Genomic DNA, 24,168 nt, shown 5'->3' on the forward strand with positions numbered 1-24,168 from the left:
GATAAGATAGACTTGATTGTGTCAATTACGGAGCGGGAACATCAAGGTGACGTCCCTATTATTCTCCGTAAACTGAGGGAGAGTAACTATTTATTTATTATTTATTTATTTATTTTGTCGAGCACTTATTAGATAATCTATATAAGTATCAGCATGAATGGAATACATAAAAGTTTAGTGTTTCATTGTCAGCCCAACTACGGGGAGCTGAATGGGTCATGTAAATGATGCTTGAATGTCTTTTGTGATGCGTGACCCCCATCCATTCTGGCTTCATCGAAGGATATGGGGTGATACGATAGCCGTCTCCCAATATTTGAGGGGCTGCTACAAGGAAATGGTGTGGGGGGAGGTCTCCTGTTTGGGCAGGGGGTTGGACTAGATGACCTATAAGGTCCCTTCCTACTCTGTTATTCTGTTATTGGAGAGAGGGGTCATCTTGCGCTCCAAAGCCCCAGAAGGCAGGGCAAAAAGCAACGGATGGAAACTAACTAAAGGAGAGAAGAAACCCAGAAGTAAGGAGAAAATTCCTTACGATTGATCAGTGGAAATGCTTGCCTCCAGAAGTTCTGGGTGCTCCAAGGGTGGAGGTTTTTAAAGAAGAGATTGGACAACTGGTTTGAAGTGGTAAAAGGGTTTCCTGCTTGAGCAGGGGGCTGGACTAGAAGACCTCCGAGGTCCCTTCCAGCTCTATTCTGGTTGATTGATTGGCTGATTGATTGATTGATTGATGTGATCTAGGGGTCTCCTGCTTGAGCAGGGGGCTGGACTAGAAGACCTCCGAGGTCCCTTCCAGCTCTATTCTGGTTGATTGATTGATTGATTGATTGATGTGATCTAGGGGTCTCCTGCTTGAGCAGGGGGCTGGACTAGAAGACCTCCGAGGTCCCTTCCAGCTCTATTCTAATTGATTGACTTTGGCCGCTTTAAGACAAGTGGATTTCAACTTTCCCGAATTCCCCAGCCGGCTGGAGAATTCTGGGAAATGAAGTCCATGCCTCTTAAAGGGCCCAAGGTTGGACCCGCCCTGCTCTGCCCCATCTTTCCAAGCAAATAGATCCTTTGATGGGGTAAATGCGTAAAAGAAACCCTCTCTCCCCCCCCCTCCCCCCCCATACTCTTCTCAATTCCGGGAGCCCAGCTCTGATCCAAAGGACTTCCAGCTGGGATCCATCACTTCGGCAAAGAGACCCTTAGCTTCTTCCTGGTTGCCCCTGGTTTCAACCTCCGAGAGCCCATTGGATTGTTTTGATTTGTAAAGGAAAATCAGGGGGTGGCGGGTGAGAGGCCCTGGGAAGAATTTGGGGCAGCCGTGTCTCTCTCCCTCCCTCTCTCCTCTCTCCTCTCTCCTCTCTCATCTCTCTCTCACTCTTCCTCCCTATCTCCCTCTCTCTCTCTCTTCATCTTTCATTTATCATCTCTCTCTCTCTCATCTCTCTCACTCACTCACTCACACTCTCTTCCTCTCTCTCTCTCTCACTCTTTCATTTATCATCTCTCTCTCTCCTCTCTCTGTCTCCTCTCTCTCTCACTCACACTCTCTTCCTCTCTCTCTCTTCTTCTCTCACTCTCTCATTTCTCATCTCTCTCCTCTCTCTCTCATTCACTCACTCACACTCTCTTCCTCTCTCTCTTCTTCTCTCACCTCTCATTTCTCATCTCTCCTCTCTCTCTCATTCACTCACTCACACTCTCTTCCTCTTCCTCTCTTCCTCCCTCTCCCTCCCTCCCTCTCTCTCACTCACACTCTCTTCCTCTCTCTCTCTTCATCTTTCATTTATCATCTCTCTCTCCTCTCTCTCTCTCCTCTCTCTCTCACTCTCACTAATTCCTCTCTTCCTCTCTCTCTCCTCTCTCTCTCTCCTCTCTCTCTCACTCACTCACTCACACTCTCTTCCTCTCTCTCTTCATCTCTCTCACTCTTTCATTTATCATCTCTCTCTCCTCTCTCTGTCTCCTCTCTCTCTCTCTCACTAATTCACTCACACTCTCTTCCTCTCTCTCTCTTCTTCTCTCTCACTCATCTATCATTTCTCTCTCTCATCTCTCTCTCTCTCACTCACTCACACTCTCTTCCCCTCTCTCTTCATCTCTCTCACTCTTTCATTTATCATCTCTCTCTCTCTCTCTCCTCTCTCTCTCCTCTCTCTCTCACTCACACTCTCTTCTCTCCTTCTCTCACTCTCTCATCTATCATCTCTCTCCTCTCTCTCTCATTCACTCACTCACACTCTCTTCCTCTTTCTCTTCATCTCTCTCACTCTTTCATTTATCATCTCTCTCTCCTCTCTCTCTCTCCTCTCTCTCTCACTCACTAATTCACTCACACTCTCTTCCTCTCTCTCTCTTCTTCTCTCTCACTCTCTCATCTCTCATCTCTCTCCTCTCTCTCTCTCACTCACTCATTCACTCACACTCTCTTCCTCTCTCTCTTCATCTCTCTCACTCTTTCATTTATCATCTCTCTCTCTCTCACACACACGCACTCTTCCTCTCTCTCTCTCCCCTCCCTGGAGGAATCTGTCCCTTCTGATCCGGTGAATGGGTGGTCCCAGAGAGCTCTAAACCATATTCTAGCCATATATTCTAGCCAGCTTGGAAAGTCCCCTTTGCTATGCTTTGGAATAGAAATTGATAATAGTCGGAAAAGGGACTAGCGGCCTCCTTTAAATTTTTGGCTCTTCAGAACTGGGCCAGTTTACCTATTCTAGTAAATAAAACGTTGAAAAATGCTTGCTTCAGAGTTTTTACTTGGAGTTGGGTTTTTTTTCCGGAATGCTGACACAGAGCTGGAAGGGACCTTTGAGGTCTTCTAGTCCAACCCCCCTACTCAAGCAGGAGACCCTCTTCTTCCAGTGGTCCTCGTCTTACAGCCTCAATTGCGGGGGGGGGGAAGGGTCAGCATTTCCATTGGTAAGCAAAGCCACTAGTAAGCGAGGGCCGTGGATGATTCTACAACCTTTTTGCCACGGTTGTTAAGCCAATCACGGGAGTTAAGTGGAACACACACAAGTCGTTAAACAAATTCAGCTCTCCCACGCCTTGACTTTGCCTGTGGGAAGTCAGCTGAGAAGGTCACCAAGGATGATCCCGGGATTGCCAAGCAGCTGAATTTGGATCCCATGACCGTGGGGATGGTGCAACGGTCGTAAGAGCGAGGATTGGTTCTTTTTTGTCAGTGCCCTTGTAACTTGGAATGGTCACTAAAGGAATGGTTGTTGGTCCTCTTCTTGCTGCACCCCCCCCACAACTGCTCACCCACAGACATGCAGCGGCTTGGATGAACAGGCGACTTCCAGGAAAAAATTACAAGTTTAGAGAATGGCAAAGTGTCTTAACAACTTCTGAGGAAGGCCCCTGGCGCTCTGGAGTCCCGTGCGCCCATTAAATGCCGCCGAATGCAGCATCTCACCTTATAAGGGAGGTGAAGGGCATGAAAATGGAAACCGATCCATCAATGAGGAGTGGGACGACAATGAAGAAGGAAGGAGGAAAACAGAGGAGTAAAATGAAAGACTAACAAGTGTTTTCCTTCCTTTCCTCCTCCCTCCCTCCCTCCCTCTTCTCTTTTCTCTTTCTTCTTTCTTCCCTCCCTCCCTCCCTTTTTCTCTTTTCCCCTTCTTCTTTCTTCCTTCCTTCCATCTCTCCCGTTTTCTCTTTTCCCTTTCTTCTTTCTTTCCTCCCTCCCTCCCTTTTTCTCTTTTCCCCTTCTTTTTTCTTCCTTCTTTCTATCTCTCCCATTTTCTCTTTTCCCTTTCTCCCTTTCTTCTTTCTTTCCTCCCTCCCTCCCTTTTTCTCTTTTCCCCTTCTTTTTTCTTCCTTCCTTCTATCTCTCCCATTTTCTCTTTTCCTTTCTTCTTTCTTCCCTCCTTCCTTCCTTCCTACCCCCCTCCCCCCCTCCCTTTTCTCTTTTCCCTTTTTCCCTTTTCCCTTTCTCCTTCCTTCCTTCCTTCCTTCCTTCCTGGTAGTTCTCGAGTTACAACAGTTCCTTTGATGACCGTTCAAAGTTACAACGTCGCTTAAAATAGCGACGTTAGGATTGTTTTTCATACTTTATGACCGTTGCAACCTTCCCCCCCCCCCCCGGTTATGTGATCAAAATTCACCCGCTTGGCAAACGGATTCATATTTATGACGGTCGCACTGTCCCGGGGCAGAGTGTGTGTGTCACGTGATCCCCTTCGGCGACCTCCTGACCAGCAAAATCAACAGTGGGAATCTGGATTCGCTTCACAACCTGTCGAGGACGTAAGTCGAGGACCCCCTGCCAATCAAAATGGTTGGCCGCCCATCAAAACGAGTCCATAATTTTAGAATTCATGCTCGCAAAAGCGTTTTGCTCGAATCGTGGTGGTTTCCAAACGATTTTCTTAATAATTGGGGAGGGGAGGGGAGAGGGGGGGAAATGAGGAATAAAATCCAGGTTGGTTATATTCGTTTGAAATAAACGTGGGTGCATTGGCCTCCGATTTGGCACAGCTGGCGGGATTATCAATTCCTGTCTTCCAAGCCGTGCAAAAAGTGGAAAATTTCATGGCTACGTATTAAATAGACGCTCTTATTTTTTAACCGGGTGATTTACAACTCATAAATCACGTCTATCACCGTGGGACACATCCAAAAAATACGACAAGGGAACAATAGAACAATAAAAGCTGTGGCTACGGGTGCCTGGAGCCCTTTTTTTTCTTCTTCAACGCATGTACACAATCTTGCGCTTTGAACATCGTATCTGCCATCAAAAGGAGAGCTTGCTAGGTAGGGTAGGGTTGCAGTGGAGACGTGGGAAGCAAAGCCCGGATTTTTCCTGCTGCTTACAAGAGACACACACATTAAAGTCCCTTTAAGACTTGTGGACTTCAACTCCCAGAGTTCCTCAGCCAGCTTTGCTGGGACTTGAAGTCCACAAGTCTTAAAGGGACCAAGGTTGGAGACCCCTGGACTAGATGACCTCCAAGCTTTGCTGGCTGAGGGACTCTGGGAGTTGAAGTCCACAAGTCTTAAAGGGACCAAGGTTGGAGACCCCTGCATTGAAGAGGGAAATACCTGCAGAGATTTTCAGTCAGCCAGGTCACGGTTGTCCCAAAAGTGCTTTTTCAAAAAGGCACCTGGACTTCCTTTGTTTTCCCCTGAAGACGTTTCGCTTCTCATCCCAGAAGCTTCTTCAGTTCTGACTTCAGTCTTCCGTCAGAACTTGAGGAAGCTTCTGAGAAGCGAAACGTCTTCAAGGAAAAAGAAAGCCCAGTTGCCTTTTTTGGGGAAAAAAAAGAAAGCACCTTTAGGACGATTTAAGAGGGGGAGCGTTTTTGCCTTGATGACTTTCTGGAACTTGCATGTCAGACGCTGAATGTTGAATACGGAATCCTAGGGCTGGGAGGGAGGACCTCAGAGGTCATCTAGTCCAACCCTCTGCTCAAGGCAGATAGGATATGTCTGAGGAGGAGCAAGTGTTGAGGGCAAGCAAAGAGGAGGGCTACTTCTTGGTTACCCTGTCCGTGAACTTCACACAACGATCTGGCTGGGGGTGGGGGGTGGGCTGCTACACCTGGCATAGGGCATCTTCATGCCAGACTGAAGTTAAGGGACATTCCAGAGACGTGGTTAATTGCAAGAACCATGTTAAAGAGAAGAGTGCTAGCAAAGAGGTGATTATGCAAAGTTCTCTAATTCCAGATGCATGCAAGAAAATAATGCAAGAAAATAATCCCAGATGCATGCAAGAAAATAATCCCAGATGCATGCAAGAAAATAATGCAAGAAAATAATCCCAAATGCATGCAAGAAAATAATCCCAGATGCATGCAAGAAAATAATGCAAGAAAATAATCCCAGATTCATGCAAGAAAATAATCCCAGGTGCATGCAAGAAAATAATGCAAGAAAATGGTTTATGGTTTATGGTTTATTAGATTTTTATACCACCCTTCTCCCGAAGGACTCAGGGCGGTGTACAGCCGGAATAAGAACAAAATATATACAATTTAAAACAACAGTTAAAAAGAGCAAATTTTAAAAGGCTGAATTATTAAAATTTAGATTTAAAATTTAAAAATATAAGAATACCCAATTAAAATTCATCAATAATTATGCCAGTCCCGCTTTAATAAATAAATATGTTTATTTATTAATTTATTAAATAATCCCAGATGCATACAAGAAAATAATACAAGAAAATAATCCCAGGTGCATGCAAGAAAATAATCCCAGGTGCATGCAAGAAAATAATGCAAGAAAATAATCCCAGATGCATGCAAGAAAATAATGCAAGAAAATAATCCCAGATGCATGCAAGAAAATAATCCCAGATGCATGCAAGAAAATAATGCAAGAAAATAATCCCAGATGCATGCAAGAAAATAATGCAAGAAAATAATCCCAGATGCATGCAAGAAAATAATGTAATACTTTTGTCAGGTTTGATCAATTGGGTGCAATTGGAGGCTTCTTGCTTCTTTGATCAATTGGGTTCTTTCTGGAAATTTCTGGGCTTATTTAGAGTTTTGATTCCAGGGCTGCTAAATCTGCTTTCACCTGGCAGAGGCAAAACCAAGTTTCTCTGGCTTTCATCCTAGCTAGATCCTGGCCTCCCAGAATTGCGGGTGCTCACTGGAGGTTTTCAAAAATAAACTGGACAACCATTTAACCAGGATGGTATACCTTCCCTTGCCTTGAGCAGGGGGTTGGACTAGAAGACCTCTGAGGTCCCTTCCGGCCCTTTCATTCTATGTTCCAGATCAAAGGTGGGTTCCACCTACATTCACTACCGGTTCACAACAGGAGCGCGTGTGCTTCTGAGCATGCGCAGATCGTCAGTGATGACGTTGGGACGGGGGGGCGGAGCCTACCGCCGCCATTACTACCGGTTCGCAAGAACCGGACTGAACCGGGAGCAACTCACCACTGTTCCAGATTCAAAGAAATTTGAAGGGAACTCTTTCAAGCCAACAATAATTCTTCCTTTTGGTTGCTTGGATTGCAAGCTGGGCTGTTCTGGCTTTTGATTTGCTAGGACTTGTAGTTTATTTAACTATTTTATCCAAAGCCACCCAGAATCATATATGTGAAATGTGAGATATAAATCTTTTTAAAAAAAAACCAAAAAAAAACTGGACCACTCGTTAAAGACGAGGGATGGTGCTGGGCCAAATGGGTGGGCGACCTTCATTGCAACCCAAAATCCAGGGATGAGCAATTCGGAATGCCACATTCCAAACATTTGATGCGGTTGGGTGAGTCACCCCGAGCTGGAAGAGCAGGGAAACTGGGTGGAGGGTTTGAGGTGGGGGGGGGACAACTGCAGCCAGTGGCTGTGGGGTGGAGTGGAGGCGAGATTGAGCTAACCTTTTGGGTATCCAATAAAGCTAGCTGAGGAGGGAGGGGGAAACATGTTCCAATTCTTTCCCTCTGGGAGAGGTGGGTGCGTTGACATCACTCGGTGCTGTCGTAGTTCCTAACGCAAAAGTCGGTCCGGCCCTGTGCAGGGATAGCCAAAGCTGCCGGTTTCTCCCTGTTTACTTTGCAAATGTCTCCGAGTATCTGGTCGGGACAACGTTGAGCAAGTGTCTCCAAAAAGATGATGCAGTTAGTGTGAAATAAAAAACAGAGGAGGGGTTGTTGACTTCAGGGTGCAGGAATTCAAATCTGGAAGGCGTCTGGGTCAAACTAACCCGAAGCTAGCTAGCCCCAAATGGCATGGTAGGTTTTTGAGTTTGAGGTGTACCCTGGCTTTGGAGGTCACGCTGGATGATCTTAAAAAAGCGCACTGGTACAGCCATGAAGATGGGAGACCACGAGGAAATATTAGGGGCTGTAAGTTAGCTAAAAGGAGGATACAGGTGGGCCTCGACGTACGACTGTATTCGGGATCGGTTGCTAAATGATGTGCTTGTTAAAGGATTCGTCCTGTCACAAGTCCCTTGTTTAGCAACAGCACTTAGACTTATAAGCGCTTCCCAGTGCTTTTACAGCCCTCTCTAAGCAGTTTACAGACTCAGCCTCTGGCCCCCAATAATCCGGATCCTCATTTTACTGACCTCAGAAGGATGGAAGGCTGAGTCAACCTTGAGATGGTCAGATCGAACTGCTGGCAATGGGCAGAGTTAGTCTGCAATGGTGCACTCTAACGAGAGGGAGGGAGGGAGGACGTTTAGACTTATATACCGTTTCACAGAGCTTTACAGCCCTCTCTAAGCAGTTTACAGAGTCAGCCTCTGGCTCCCAACAATTTGGGTCCTCATTTTACCGACCTCGGAAAGATGGAAGGCTGAGTCAACCTTGACCTGGGCAGGATCAAACTCCTGGCAGTGGGCAGAGTTTGCCTGCAATGCTGCAGTCTAACCACTGCACCACCATGGCTATCTATCTATCTATCTATCTATCTATCTATCTATCTATCTATCTATCTACCTACCTACCTACCTACCTACCTACCTACCTACCTACCTACCTACCTATTGTATCATCCATCCACTCACCCACCCATCCATCCATGGCAATAGCAATAACAATTGTAATAGCAATAGCAATAGCACTTAGACTTATATACCGCTTCATAGAGTTTTCCAGCTCTCTCTATGCAATTTACAGAGTCAGCCTATTGCCCCCCCAACAATCTGGGTCCTCATTTTAACCACCTCGGAAGAATGGAAGGCTGAGTCAAGTTTGAGTTGGGCAGGATCGCACTCCTGACAGTGGGTAGAATCAGCAATACTGCATTCTAACCACTGTGGGTGGAAGGAAGGAAGGAAGGAAGGAAGGAAGGAAGGAAGGAAGGAAGGAAGGGTGGCCAATAGCGCTTAGACTTATATGCTGCTTCGTAGTGCTTTTACAGCCCTCTCTAAGCAATTTACAGAGTCAGCATATTGCCCCCAACAATCTGGGTCCCCGTTTTACCAACCTCGGAAGGACGGGAGGCTGAGTCAACCTTGATCCACTCAGGATCGAACTGCTGCCAGTGGGCAGAGTCTGCCTGCAATACCGCATTCTAACCACTGCACCACCACGGCTCCTTCTTCCAGCACTGCCCTAACTTCGAACGTTTGCTAAACGAACGTCCGTAAATTGAGGACTCCCTGTATGGCCAACCACAGCTTCCCTCTTGTCATCCAGCAAACCGACCAGGAGGTGTTGGTGCAGTTGCTAGAATTCAGCACTAAAGACGTCCAGCAACGGAGTTCTGATTCTTGAACTTTGTGTAGAGATAGTAAATTTACATAGTAGCTGTTTAGTAGCTATTTAGTAGATAGTAGGTATTTAGATTAATGGGACGTGTTGGTTCGGAGGCTAAGACGCTGAGCTTGTCGATCGAAAGGTCGGCAGTTCAGCGGTTCGAATCCTTAGTGCCTCGTAACGGGGTGAGCTCGCGTGACTTGTCCCGGCTTCTGCCAACCTAGCAGTTCGAAAGCACGTAAAAAATGCAAGTAGAAAAAATAGGGACCACCTTTGGTGGGAAGGTAAGAGCGTTCCGTGCACCTTTGGCGTTGAGTCATGCCGGCCACATGACCCCGGAGACGTCTTCGAACAGCGCTGGCTCTTTGGCTTTGAAACGGAGATGAGCACCGCCCCCTAGAGTCAGGAACGACTAGCACGTATGTGCGAGGGGAACCTTATTTAGATAGTAGCTATAGGGGGTTATAACTGGGTTTTGAATAGCAGGCCAGCAAAAGCCGGTGGGGGAAAGGAAAGAATGCGATATTTCTTGCCGAGGGACCTGGAACCGGTTCAAGCCCTGGGCGTGGATGCTCGCTTCCCTCTTCCCCCCTCCCCAAAAATGAAAATTCTGGCTTGAGAAAGGAAGGAGAGGCCCCTCAGTGAACCCTGGGCTCCTTCCCACTACGCCACTTCGGTTCTCAGGCCCTGGAATTTGTCCCTCATGCCTCAAGGGTTAACTCCGCTCCCAGGCGGGGATTTCATTTTATTTGTTTTATTTATTAAAGGGCCCCAGGCATCTCCTTCCCTCCGTCTGAATTCAATTTATGACCCCGTGGACTTCAACTCCCAGAATTCCTGAGCCAGCTATGCTATGCTATTCTTCAGCTATGCTGGGCTCGGGAATACTGGGAGTTGTAGTCCACAAGTCATAAAGTGGCCATAGTTGTCCACTCCTGCTTCTAAACCCTAAACCCATCTTTTTCTCCTGGCCTGATCCTCCTGGCTGGGGACGATGGGCTTATTTTCACAAGTTCCAGCCCTTGAGAGGTAGGGAAGGCTGGGAGAACCTTCCTTCCTTCCCTCTCTCGCTTTCTTACCCTCTTTTATTTCCTTCCTTCCTTCCCTTCTTTCCTTCCCTTCCCTTTCTTTTTGTTTGCTTTCTCCCTCCTTCCTTCCCCTTGTTTGTCTCTATCTCTTCTTCCCTCCCTCTCTCCCTCCCTCCCTCCCTCCCTTCCTTTCTCCCTCTCTCCCTTTTCTCTTTTCCCTCTCTTCTTTCTTTCTTCCTTCTTTCCTTTGTTCTTTCCTTTCCTTCCTTCCCTCTTTTCCTTTTCCTTCCTCCTTCTTGCCTTCCTTCTTTCCTTTCCTTCCTTTCCTTCCTTCCCTCTTTCCCCCTTCCTTCCTCCCTCCTTCCCTCCCTCCCTCCCTCCCTCCCAACACTCTTGCCCCACCGGCAATAATAGCAAACCTTGACCTCCCATTGCTTCCACTGGACTCTGGCCCCATCTGACCCCAGCCATTTAGTTGCAGATATCAACAAACTAGATAATTACATTATACCATTGGGGAGATAACAAAAAAATAATAATAATGGAGAAAGAAAGGTAAACAGACAGCCGAGAGGCCGAGACATTAAGATGGCACTGTGACTACAGAATTGAAACTCTGCTTTCTTTGCATTGTGTTAAAATGCACATTGAAAAGGATTTCAATCGCACGGTGGCTGTGGAATTCTGGGAGTTGAAGTCCACACCCCTCAAAGTTGCCAAGGTTGAGAAACACTGACCTAGACCAGGGGTCTCCAACCTTGGTCCCTTTAAGACTTGTGGACTTCAACTCCAGTTGAAGTCCACGAGTCTTAAAGGGACCAAGGTTGGAGACCCCTGGACTAGATGACCTCCAAGCTTTGCTGGCTGAGGGACTCTGGGAGTTGAAGTCCACAAGTCTTAAAGGGACCAAGGTTGGAGACCCCTGGACTAGATGACCTCCAAGCTTTGCTGGCTGAGGGACTCTGGGAGTTGAAGTCCACAAGTCTTAAAGGGACCAAGGTTGGAGACCCCTGACCTAGACAGACAGATTACAGTAATCGAGAAACAGAATTCCGTAAACCTAAATTTTTACCATGCTGCAAATATTCCAGATGACCATTAGGTGGCAGCAAAGAGTTAGGGACTCTGCATCTCTATGCCGCCCTCTGATGGTCATCCAAAGCTTTGCAGCCCTGGGATTTGACTCTATTTTCTGTCCAGATCCAGCCTGCAACTCTGCGGGGTGCCGTGCCACACCTGAACCATCATTAGGTGGGTAGGGCTGGCATCATCCGGCTGAGCATGTACAACTGCTTAGCCAACCAGATTGGAATGCCGCTGTTCCCTCCAGCTGCCTCAAATTGGTACATGAGAACCAGTTTGGTTTAGTGGTGAAGGCGTCAATCTAGCAAACCGGCAGACCATAATACGTTCTAGTCCCTGTTTAGGCACAAAGCCATCAAGGTGACCTTAGGCCAGCCGCTTTCTCTTAACCCTTAGAAGGAGGCAATGGCAAATCACTTCCCAAAAAACCCCACAAAAACGTGCCAAGAAAACTGCAAGAACTAATCCAGGCAACTGTCAGAAGATTATTTGTAGTTCAGGGTTAAAATGTGGAGTCCTTACTGGCTCTCTGAGCTTGGCAGTTTGTTTGCAGATGTTTCAATACACAAGGAGGTAACATCAGCACTCTCTGTTTATATAGTAGCTTATCCTGACGGTGTTGGTGGGGATGTGATTTTCTTCCTGGTAGTTCCTTGATTAGGGTATTGTTTTCTGCTAGATTGTTTGTCTGGTATTAATCCCTGCTTATCTGGATTGCTGGAAACGATGCCTTGTTTCCTTCTTAGCTTTTTTTTAATTGTCTCTTTGGAACGGTGTGTAAATACAGTTTATCTCTCTCTATCCATCGATGGCTGATTAGTGCTGAACTTCCAGGAATTTCCTAGTGGTTTTTTTTTTTTTAAATTTAGGTCAGGGGTCTCCAACCTTAGCAACTTTAAGACTTGTGGACTTCAACTCCCAGAATTCTGGGAGTTGAAGTCCACAAGTTTTAAAGTTGCCAAGGTTGGAGACCCCCGATTTAGGTTGTTTTAGAATACCATGTGTTGTGAGTTTAAGGAGTTTTCATCCTATCTTTTGACTGGTAGTTGGGGTTCAAGATGAACTCTACTAGTCTTCTACGTTTCTGTCCTATACAGGGGCTGTTGCCGTCCTTACGCTGTATGTTGTAGATGACTCCTGTTTTTCCGACTGGGGCTGCTGGGACTTTTGGATTACTTACAAATTGTTTTGGAGGGCTTTAGTTGGTTTGTGTGTTACGATGATACCGTGTGGTTGGAATAATCTGTCAGTAGTTTGTGAGAGCTTTTGAAGTATGATTTAATGTTGGTTTGTCCTATAGTGGACTGAGTGGTTAGGCACTTTTCAATAAAGTTGCTGGATTTCCATTTTTTATAGGTTCCTCCCCCCCCTTTTTTTGGGCTGCAATTTGTGGTTGATCCCCACCCCCAATTAGAATCAGCAATTCGGTCATTAAGTGAAGCAAAACCATTACCGTGCTTACAATCTTACTTTGGCTTTCCTTTTTCTTTACACACCTGCAGAAGACATAAATGCAAGGACTGGTTGCAAAAAGTTACTTTATCCTCACCGTCGTAGCCGTGAATGGTCACTAAATGAGACAGTCGCTAAGTGAGGACGATCTGTATACGCAAATCCTCCGAATCCGGTTGACCTCCAGATTTGGAGAGCTAAATCCCTGGTTGCTGCTGTGATGTTGTGCTACCTCTTCTCCAAATTGGAGGATTTCAACTTTCTCTTTTTCCTCCTAGCTGGTTACTTCCAAGAAAGTCCTTCAAATTTGACCTCGTCTTTGGGGAAGGACGTGAAACTCACCTGCTCAGTTCTGGCCCAGGGCGAGGCACCGGAGATCAGCTGGCTGAGGGATGGTGAGGCCTTCGAATTTGCCGACATTAACCAGATCCAGGTGCCTTTGGAAGAAGAGGAATGGATGACCACCAGCGAACTGAGGTGAGCATCCGACAACTTGGCTCGCAGCGTTAATGGACCCATTTCTTTGTTTGTTTCCCGCTTTTGTTATTTATTTTTTTACAAACAACTTAACGTGGTATAAAGATATCCCACACGCCTTCCTCCTCCTATTTTCCCACAACAACAGCCCTGTGAGGCAGGTTGGGCTGAAAGAGAGAGAGACTAGCTGAAAGTCACCCAGTTGCCTTTCATGCCTAAGGCGGAACTAGAATTCACTGTCTCCTGGTGATTGGACCAAAGTCACCCAACCAACTTTCATGGCTAAGGTGGGACTAGAATTCACTGTCTCCTAGCAATTGGCCTAAAGTCACCCAGCCGGCTTTCATGCTTAAAGCAGGACTATAACTCATTGTCTCCTGGTGATTGGACCAAAGTCACCCAGCCAACTTTCATGGCTAAGGTGGGACTAGAATTCACTGTCTCCTAGCAATTGGCCTAAAGTCACCCAGCTGGCTTTTATGCTTAAAGCAGGACTAGAACTCACTGTCTCCTGGTGATTGGACCAAAGTCACCCAGCCAACTTTCGGCCAAAGAGGTTGTAGAAAAAATGCTTTTAAAAGTAAAAAAAAACAACCCCAAAAGTTGGCCACGCCCACTTTGTCACATTAACCCCCCCCACCAAGCCACGCCCACAGAACCAGTAGTAACAAATTTTACATTTCACCCCTGGCTTTGCCCCATTTTACGAAGCTTCTTGGAGGAGAAGTAAAACGTCTTCAAAGAAAAACAAGGGGAAAAAACCCCACACCTTTCTGGTCCTAAGTTGCTTTTTTTAGTGCCGTCGTAACTTGGAACCGTCACTACGTGAAGTGTTGTAAGTCTAGGATTACCCGCAGGGGGTTAATCAATGATGACAGGGCAAGATCGGAAAAGATGGTGAGACCTGGGCCATAGATTTGCCGAGCGTTGGGCATGGCTGAACGGATAAACCTCATCGATCGGTGATGGGGTCCATTAATTTTTTATTTTTTTTTTTGCATTTATATCCCGCCCTTCTCCGAAGACTCAGGGCGGCTTACATTGTGTTAAGCAATGTGTTAATGGACCCCAATTCAGTTGGGGTCCATTAATTCAGTGGCATCCCTAATCCTGAAGGAGACATGGCCAGCAAGGAGATTGTGTGTTGGTCAGCTGCCAGCAAGAGCGAGCTTTGTTGTTATTATTTGTTGTTATTATTATGTTTTATTAAGCATGCAAAATTCAGTGTCTACATAAACAGTGCGCTGTCTGGGTACAGTTAATTTTGAGAAATAACAACAACAACAATAACAACAACAATATGCATAACATTAATATAGAGGTCGTGTTCATTTACCTTTGCTACCGGTTTGCAAATATGAGCTCACGCGCCACCTCTGTGCATGCAAAGAGCGTCAAAAATGGGACGCGATGATGTCCAGGCAGGTGGGCAGAGCCGCCCGTAGCCGCCCTACCAGCTTGCCCGAACCGGATAAGACCGTCTGAATACCACCACTGCATTAATAATGATCACATAATAATAGTAGTATTTGGCTTATCCATTTTCATGAGCCTTCCTTATATTATTAGTCATTCTTTTACCCTTTTAAAATGTCTAACTTCTGTTTCTGTCAGTTAGCCACCGATAAAGCAAATCCCATGTTGAGAAGGATTCAGTTTCTTCCTTCAACCTTTGTTATTATTACGGTTGGTGCTAAACTAAGATGTTTAGTCTGAATTTGGCATTTTTATCCACCTGTCCAGTCCTTTCCAAGGACCCGAGATAAGCAGTTGTGGTTTAAAGGTTATTTGTCCAAGGATATCAGCTGTTTTGAGTAAAGCAGTCTTTTGTGAAAAAAAATTTCTCTCTCCGAAGTTTTATTTATTTATGTATTAGTACTATAAGATACAGAAATACAAAAAGAAAATAGTAGAAAAGATAGTAGAGTGGGGGAAAAGGGGAAGGTAAAAGTGTGGGAAAAAGAAAAAAAGAAGGCATTGACTTCCCACTTCCTTTGGTGCAGGAGAATAAAATAATAACCTCCAACCTCAATTTTTATTTTTATTTTTGCTTTTACGTAATAATATAAACTTGCAATTTCTATAACAAGAAGCCTATCTCATCGGTAAAACGCAAAATCAAAGTTTCATTTTCCCACAACCACCACCTCGAGCACAAAGTCCAGCAGCGGTTTCCAAGTAGAAACAAAAGTACTTTGTGTTTTTTGTCTATCATCCGAGCAGTCGGTTTAGCCATCTCGGCTAATTCCTGCAGCCATTCATTCGTCCATTGTGGGAGCCTTTTGCAATATTTTGATGGTGAATTTGTCAATGCCGATGGGGTTCAAGTGGCACGCCAGATGTTTTGGGATTGTACCTAAGGCGCCGATTCCTTTTGGGACCATCTTGGCTTTCTTTAGCCTCAGTCGTTCTATTTCTATTTGCAGGTCTTCATATTTTGGGATTTTTCTCGGTTGTTTTTCTTTTCCCGTCTGCTGTCTTCAGGCACTGCCACGTCCCCTATCAAGATTCTTTTTGTCCTTTTTTTCTGAACAGTTGTTAAGTTTGCGGTGTTACGTGGCAGGGCCTGTCTGTCTGAATTCTAAAGTCCCGTTATTATTACCCGTAGCACCACGAGCTAAAATAGTACCGGTAATCCTGTACTGAGCCCAAAATTTCTGTGGCTAAACAAATCAGTTGTTTCGCCCCATTTTACGACCTTTCTCGCCACCGTTGTTAAGTGAATCGCTGGAGTGGTTTAGTTAGTAACATGGTTGTTAAGCGAATCCGGTTTCCTCATTGACTTGGCTTGTCAGCAGGTCGCAAAAGGCGATCACGTGATCCCGGGACACTACAGCTATCATAAATGTGAGTCAGTTTTCAAGATTTCTAAATGTAAATCAGGTTGCCATGGAGATGCTACAACGGTCCTAAGTGTGAAAAACAGTCATAAGTCACTTTTTTCAATGGCGTTGTAACTTCGAACGGTCACTAAATAAATTGTTGTATGTCGAGAACTATCTGTATTTATTAAATTATTGAGTGTTATACAGCAGGGGCTAAGTTTCTGAATTCTGAAGTCCCATTATTATTACCGTGTTTCCCTGAAAATATGATCCTGTCTTATATTTTTTTGAACCCCGAAATAAGTGGGTGGCCTTATTTTCGGGGAGGTCTTATTATTTTGGGGCGCGTGGAGCAAGACGGGGCTCCTCTTGCCGTCTTACCTGATTTCCAGCTTTGTCTGCCTAACCCTAACCAGAGGAAATGGCAGGGACCGGCTGCGCATGCAATTAAATATTTTGAAGGGGGGGCTTATTTTAGTGGCATGCACTCAAAAGCCAGATTAGTCTTATTATCTGGGGATGTCTTATTTTCGGGGAAACAGGGTACTCCTAGCACCATGAGCTAAAGTAATATTTATACAATTACGTTCATATAATCACCGTTTGAAGGTTGTTGAACCATCGATTGAAAAATCAATGAACTGAATCCCAGGGCGGTAGCGTTCACGTAGCAGGCGGCCTTCGTTCTGATTTCTCCTCCTTAAAAGGGTGGAGGCTGGGAGCGATGGGTCTTGAAGTCCAAAGGGAATCCAAGAAGCCCAAGACCGAAGCCACTTTTGACCTGAAATAGAAGCGTCAGAGTGCTCTTCGCGTGGGCAAAGTTCCCATTTCCACGTGAACGGGTTCTTTGCTTCCTCCTGGAAATGGGGGTGTGGGTGCCTGGCTGGCTGGCTTGCAGGGGGGGCGTCTCGAAGTCTGCTAGCTGGCCCCAGATGGGTTAAGATGACTCATGGGAAATATTCATTTTAATTGCTCAACGGCAGAGGTGAGGAACTGGGTGGAAGTCCAGCTGGCTGCTGCCTTCTGTTTCACGTGCCTTTCTCCGGCTTTCTGGACCCACAAGCCAAGACAACGTGGGGTACGGGACACTCACTAAGAAGCCTGTGTGTATTATGAGTGTGATTGTTCACCTGCGGCAAGGGGAGTTTGGCAGTGTTTTTTTTTCTTCTCCCGCCTCTCCCCTTGTGACATCCCACTTGGGCTGAGAGACCAGGATTGGGTTCCCTCAGCATCCTAAATCTTAATGGGGCTAGTTTGGTTTGCAAGGGAGCATCACGTATTTTGGAAAAGAAGCATGCGTAGCTTCTTTTCCAAAAACACCACACTACTAACCAGAGCATATAAAACATTTGCTAGACCAATTCTTGAATACAGCTCGCCTGTCTGGAACCCTCACCACATCTCTGACATCAATACAATTGAACGTGTCCAGAAATATTTTACAAGAAGAGTTCTCCATTCCTCTGAAAACAATAGAATACCCTTTTATGTACATTGAGAGCATATGCACCAAGACAAATTCCTTGTGTGTCCAATCACACTTGGCCAATAAAAATTCTATTCTATTCTATTCTATTCTATTCTATTCTATTCTATTCTATTCTATTCTATTCTATTCTATCCCACCAGACTCGAAATCCTAGGCTTAGAAAACTTGGAATTCCGTCGCCTTCGACAAGACCTAAGCTTAACTCACAGAATCATCTATTGTAATGTCCTTCCTGTTAAAGACTACTTCAGCTTTAATTGCAATAATACTAGAGCATCCCTGAAGCAATCTTTCCCCAAACATTCCTCCATTACCCCAAACCTCTTATCCAAAGGAACTTCAAGTCCTTTCCTTCAGTGCGTTTAGTTTTCTTTTCAGGTTTTTTTTTTACATCGAATCTTCTTTCTGACCCCCATGAGGGATAGAAACTTGATTTAACATACATAACATAACATAATAACAGAGTTGGAAGGGACCTTGGAGGTCTTCTAGTCCAGGGCTCTCCAACCTTGGTTCCTTTAAAGACTTGTGGACTTCAACTCCCAGAGTCCCTCAGCCAGTAAAGCTGGTTGAGGGACTCTGGGAGTTGAAGTCCACAAGTCTTAAAGGAACCAAGGTTGGAGACCCCTGATCTAGTCCAACCCCCTGCCCAGGCAAGAAACCCTACACCACTTCAAACAAATGGTTATCCAACATCTTCTTAAAAACTTCTAGTGTTGGAGCATTCACAACTTCTGCAGGCAGGTCGTTCCACTTATTAATTGTTCCCACTGTCAGGAAATTTTTCCTTAGTTCTAAGTTGCTTCTCTCCTTGATCAGTTTCCATCCGTTGCTTCTTGTTCTACCCTCAGGTGCTTTGGAGAATAGTTTGACTCCCTCTTCTTTGGGGCAACCCCTGAGGAGTTTTTAAATTTTTTAAACGAAAGCTAATAACTCACTCTAGGACAGCGTTGGCGAACCTGTTCATCACTGAGTACCAAAACGGAAGCAAGCAAGCACGCACACAGCGGAATGGCAGAAACCGGAAGAGAAGCTTCCCGGCGCAGGCATGCTCACTCCCGCATGTGTCTCCAACGCTGGAAGTTTTTCAGAAGAGATTGGACAACCGTTTGTCTGAAATGGTAGAGGGCCATGATGGCGAACCGATGGCCGGAAGTGGCACGCAGAACCGTCTCTCCGGGCGTGCCAGACGGCACGTTCCGGCGTGCCAGCCAGCTGATCTTTGTGCGGGCAGGAACGGCAGAAATTGGAAGAACACATCCCTGGCGTGCATGTGTGCACTGGGAAGTTGAGCTTCTGGTTTCTGGTGTGTACATGCGTCCTGATCACATGGTCTTCCGGTTTCTGGTGCGCATGCGTGCACAAAGACCAGCTGGGCAGCGCGCGTATGCGTGCCGGAACCGGAAGAGCAACGGGCGACAACTGGCGTGCCCAGAGTGATGGCTCTGTGTGCCACATCGGGCATGCGTGCCATAGGGGCATCACGGCTCTAGGACATGCTAGCTAGGGAATTCTGGGAGTTGAAGGCCCTGTCTGTTAATTTTTATTAAGGAGGTGGCCTCCAGAGGTTGTGGGTGCTCGATCACTGGAGGTTTTCAAGAAAAGATTAGACCAGCGGTTCTCAACCTGTGGGTCGGGACCCCGTTGGGGGTCGAATGACGATTTGCCAGGGGTCGCCTAAGACCATCGGAAATATGGGAAGTATATTTGCGAGTCAAAGAATCGCGCTCCAATGGTTGACTCCACAAGCCAGCTGCAGGCTCTTCAAATCGCTAGCCGAATTCGGCTTCAGGCGCGATGAATTAAAAAAGAGAGAAATCTTTGCTCTGATGTCTCCCTCTCAAGCCAGCTGCAATCACTCCCAATCGCTAGCCTAATCTGGCTTCAGGCGCCATAAACTTAACAGGGGAGGAGTCTCCGCTTTAATGCCTCCGTCCTCAAGGCAATCGCAAGCAGTTCAGATCGCTAGCCAAGACGGCTTCAGGCGCGATAAATTTAAAACGAAAATAATTTTATGATTGGGGTCGCCACATCATGGGGAATTGTATTAAAGGGGTCGCAGCACTATAAAGGTTGAGGACCACTAGATTAGACGGTCATTTAGGGTCTCCTGCTTGCGCCAAGGGGGTTGGACTAGAAGACCTCCAAGGTCCCTTCCAACTCTTTCTGTTAAAATAACGAATGCCTTTAGATTCAACGTTGCATTTTTAAAATCGACTTTGCCTGTTAGTTATGTGGGATCAGCGAATCTGTGGTGGTTTTTTTTTTTTTTTAAACTTAAGTTTCTTTTTCTTCATTTTCTTTGTCTTGTTTGTGGAGGTGGGGGGGGGCGAGGGTTGGCTTTGCAAAAAAAAAAAAAGGCAGCCTTGAACTCAGTTGCGATAAACAGCCCGGGGGGGGGGGGGAAACCCTGATTTTGCTGAAGGAAACAAAAATTGTTTTAAGGAACTTGCCTGCAGAGAGAAACCCTCCGAAGAAGCAGAATTGCTTCTGCCGTTTTTTTTCTTTGCTGACCTAGCAAGAGGGAAGAAGTGGCAGGGGAGTCGACCTGGGGAAGGAAACCAAAGAGATTTTAAACGAGCAAAGGTTCCTGACCTTTTCTTGGTGATAGACGCTAACGCTCCCCACTGCAAAAATAAAACTTCAGAAACTTTCCCCTAAGTAGCTGAAAACTGCATTCTCTGAATTTTTAGTTCCGGTTGCATCAGACTGCGGATTCCTTTGCCTTCCATCGACTTTGTCAAAGCTTTTGCCTCGGTTGCTGCGGAGAGGCAAGAAAAGTCAAAAAAGTCAAGATGGCGCCACTGTGAGGCAATCCACGTTTGTCCCCCTGTTTGTGAAATGCCTCGTCGTCGCTTTGTTTAAAGACCGCCTTGGTCCCTGCTTGGGAAATGTTTGGCCTCAAGAATATATTTTTTTTCCTCCCTTTGCTAATTTTTTTTTTAAAAAACATTCCTCTGGGGTTTGGTTCCAGGGGTCTTGGAGACCACTTTAAGTGGTTAGAAAAAGACGCAAATCGAACCATTGATAGAATCTATTATTCCATGTTGAATTGTATTCTGTATCTCCTTTATCTTTTGCTTTTAGCGCTAGTCTCTCCATTTCTGCACAATCTAGTATCTTCCTTAGGTAGGAAGGTTGGAATGCGAAAGAATTAGGTTAGGTGGAAAGAGAGAAATGGAATGGAATAGAATAGAATAGAATAGAATAGAATAGAATAGAATAGAATAGAATAGAATAGAATTTTTTTATTGGTCAAGTGTGATTGGACACACAAGGAATTTGTCTTTGGTGCATATGCTCTCAATGTACATAAAAGAAAAGATACCTTCATCAAGAATCATAAGGTACAACATGGAATGGAATGGAATGGAATGGAATGGAATAGAATAGAATAGAATAGAATAGAATAGAATAGAATAGAATAGAATAGAATAGAATTCTTTATTGACAAAGACAAATTCCTTGTGTGTCCAATCACACTTGCCCAATAAAAAATTCTATTCTATTCTATTCTATTCTATTCTATTCTATTCTATTCTATTCTATTCTATTCTATTCTATTCTATTCTACGACCTGTATTTGGGGCAGAGGGGTTCAAAGATTGGGAGTTAGCTTTGGGGGATCCGATTCTAATGGGTATGTGCCTCAAATCAGTGCTTTTTTGAGGACAGATTTCCTTGGTTGAGCCGGAGAAATGACTTCCTACCATCTTGTTACTATATTTACAAGACTGAAGGTAGTCTTCCACTTACAACCATTGTTCAAAATTACGATGGTGCTGATAAAGGTGACTTAGACCCCATATGCTGGCTAAGGAATTCTGGGAATTGAAGTTCACATATACTATCTATGGCAGTGGTGACCAACCAGTGGTCCGTGGACCACTGGTGGTCCATGAGAAAATTTTGGTGGTCCACAGAAAAATTATTTGCATTTTTTATATTGTACTAAATACTATTTTTCTTTTTAAAAAATTCATATTAGTGGTCCACAGGATTTAAAATTATGAATTTAGTGGTCCCTGAGGTCCGAAAGGTTGGTGACCCCTGATCTAGGGAATTCTGGGAGTTGAAGTCCACGTATCTTAAAGTTGCGAAGATTGAGAAATGTTGGTTTAAGTTTGATAAACCAGCCCAGGCATGGATTTCACACATATCTAGTCTCGTGGACAACACAATCTATGCTCAAAGCCGCTTTGCTGACCAATATCCTCATGTCTTCCCCCTCCCCCTCTCTCCCTCTCCCTCTCCCTCCAGCATCTCTTCCCTCCAGCTCTCGGACATGGGAAATTACCAGTGTGTCGCCTTGATGAATGGATCTGAATTTTTTTCTGAAGAAGCTTACCTGCAGTTAGAAGGTAAGTGTAACATGTCCCCTCGTAGAAATCTGGGGAGGCACAGCCATGTTCAGAAATCGGGAATTTTATTCCCTGCTAGCCTCAAGGAGCAACCGGCGTAAATGGCCAGAGGTTTGATTCCTTTTAAATAATTTACTTTTTACAAAGATCATTATTCCGAGACTTTGGTCTTTAACGGGGCTTCCAGATTGAGGGGCACTTATTTCTCAACTTCGGCGACTTGAAGATGGGTGGACTTCAACTTCCAGAATTCAGTCCACCCATCTTCAAGTCGCTAAGGTTGAAAAACACTGATTTGATTCCTATATAAGACTAAGCCACGATGTGCTTGTTTCAATATTGTTGACCACAACATCCTGGTTTGGCTCAAACTCCCCCCACCCCAATATTCTTCACCTTTGTTTCATGTGAACCAGCCCATGGTGGCTTTGCATTGCCATCATGGCTTGTTCAATAAATGGCAGTTTAGCGCTACTTGTGAAAAAAACACCCCTCAATCGATCTAGGGGCTCGTTTATTCAAGCTGTTTCTTTCTTCTCTCTTGCACCCAGGCCTCCCCTTTTTCTCCGAGGAGCCCCAAGATCTGGAGATCACGGCCGGTACTCCGTTCAACCTCAGCTGCGCAGCCCAGGGCCCCCCGGAACCTGTCTCGGTCATCTGGTTGCAGGACAGCGTTCCCCTTAACTCCTTGGCGGAACCCCTGGCCGAGACCCCTTCCGTGTTGGGGGTGAGAGGTGAGTCAGCTAAACCACCAGGCCGGGTTCTTCTTCTGCTCGGAAACTGACACCTTTCAAGAGGCAGCAGCGGCCAAGGTGGGGTGGGGGTTTCGCGCAGGACAACTGGAATGACATCCCTCCTTCAGCCACAGGTAGTCCTGGAGTTACAACCAGGGTTTTGGAGTGTGTAGCAGATTGCAACCGTAGCTTAAAGGTTGGTATTTGAATGGGGGACGATGGCTTGTTAGCAATTCCTCCGAATTCCCTTCCTTTCCCCTTTCTTCTTTCCTTCTTTCCTTCCTCCCTCCCTCCTCTCCTCCCCTCCCCTGAATTCTTTCCTTTCCTTTCCTTTCCTTTCCTTTCCTTTCCTTTCCTTTCCTTTCCTTTCCTTTCCTTCCCTTCCCTTCCCTTCCCTTCCCTTCCCTTCCCTTTCCTTTCCTTTCCTTTCCTTTCCTTTCCTTTCCTTTCCTTTCCTTTCCTTTCCTTTCCTTTCCTTTCCTTTCCTTTCCTCTTTCCTTCTTTCCTTCCTTCCTCCTCCTCTCCTCCCTCCCTGAATTCTTTCCTTTCCTTTCCTTTCCTTTCCTTTCCTTTCCTTTCCTTTCCTTTCCTTTCCTTTCCTTCCCTTCCCTTCCCTTCCCTTCCCTTCCCTTCGTCTCCCTTTCCTTTCCTTTCCTTTCCTTTTCTTTCCTTTCCTTTCCTTTCCTTTCCTTTCCTTTCCTTTCCTTTCCTTTCCTTTCCTTTCCTTTCCTTTCTCTTCCCACACCTCTGCAGATTTTAACAGGAACCTTGGCAGGCCACAAAGACAACCAAGAATACACAACCTCTTTCTGGCTGATTCCACTAACCATGGTTTTAAGCAGTCACGGCACAGGACGATATCTGAATCCCATGGCTCCCTTGCGTGTCCCGGCTTTGAATAGCCCTTCCTGAGCTGGCAGGGTTCCTGGGCACCCCGACGCCTCCCGGCCACCCCGAATGTGGCTGCATGGTTTGGGCCTTTGTGTGTCGCTTGAACACCCTCCATGGCCGTTTAGCATCTTCCACAAACGAGACGAAATCCAAGGGTGGCTTGGCCACTTCACTGGATAAAACCCCTTTCTTTGTGGGGTTTTCATTTCCCTTTGCTCTAGACTCCAGGGCTGAAAATAGATGTGGGGCTGAAAGGAGGAGGAATTATGATTCAAAAGAGGGCCTTTTTCATCCCCTCCTCACCCCCCCCCCCGGGGGCTCATGGCTTTCATCGTCTGCCTTTTTTTTTTTTTTTCATATCTGGCCAATGAAGCTAAAAAAAGTAGTTTTTTTCCCCCCCTTTTGGGCTGCGAATTGCATTGGCTGCAAAGAGGGGATTCGGATTTCCCAGCGGCAGAAAAAAGGGGGCTCGGTGGTGCATGCAAGACCCCCTTCCTCTCCCCGCCATTCAGCCTCGTCCAGGGGCCCCCCTGGTTCCACGTCCTTGTTCATTGTCTTCTTTTCCCGATCCCCCCCCCTCCTCTGAATGTCTGGCTTGTCCCCAACTTGCAATGTCCTTTGTCCTCATTTTTCTATGGAGAGGGACGATTCCCGATGGCT

At 45.8% G+C, this 24,168-nt stretch overlaps 1 protein-coding gene across 5 annotated transcripts in view; it reads left to right on the forward strand.

The window, feature by feature from the left end:
- The window catches only part of AXL (AXL receptor tyrosine kinase), a 71,918-nt gene that overhangs the window by 2,318 nt on the left and 45,432 nt on the right, over window positions 1-24,168 (forward strand). For all 5 annotated transcript variants that reach the window (XR_009156587.1, XR_009156588.1, XR_009156589.1 and 2 more), the window contains exons 2-4: window positions 13,010-13,208; window positions 21,783-21,883; window positions 22,435-22,617. Coding sequence is in view for 2 of the 5 variants with exons in the window: in XM_058195667.1 (XP_058051650.1) it covers window positions 13,010-13,208; window positions 21,783-21,883; window positions 22,435-22,617 (483 nt within the window). In the remaining 3 variants the exon portion in view is untranslated. The remainder of the gene's footprint in view (window positions 1-13,009; window positions 13,209-21,782; window positions 21,884-22,434; window positions 22,618-24,168) is intronic.

This window comes from Ahaetulla prasina, chromosome 10 (genome assembly GCF_028640845.1).
Source record: "Ahaetulla prasina isolate Xishuangbanna chromosome 10, ASM2864084v1, whole genome shotgun sequence".
In the NCBI taxonomy this organism is placed as follows: Eukaryota; Metazoa; Chordata; class Lepidosauria; order Squamata; family Colubridae; genus Ahaetulla; species Ahaetulla prasina.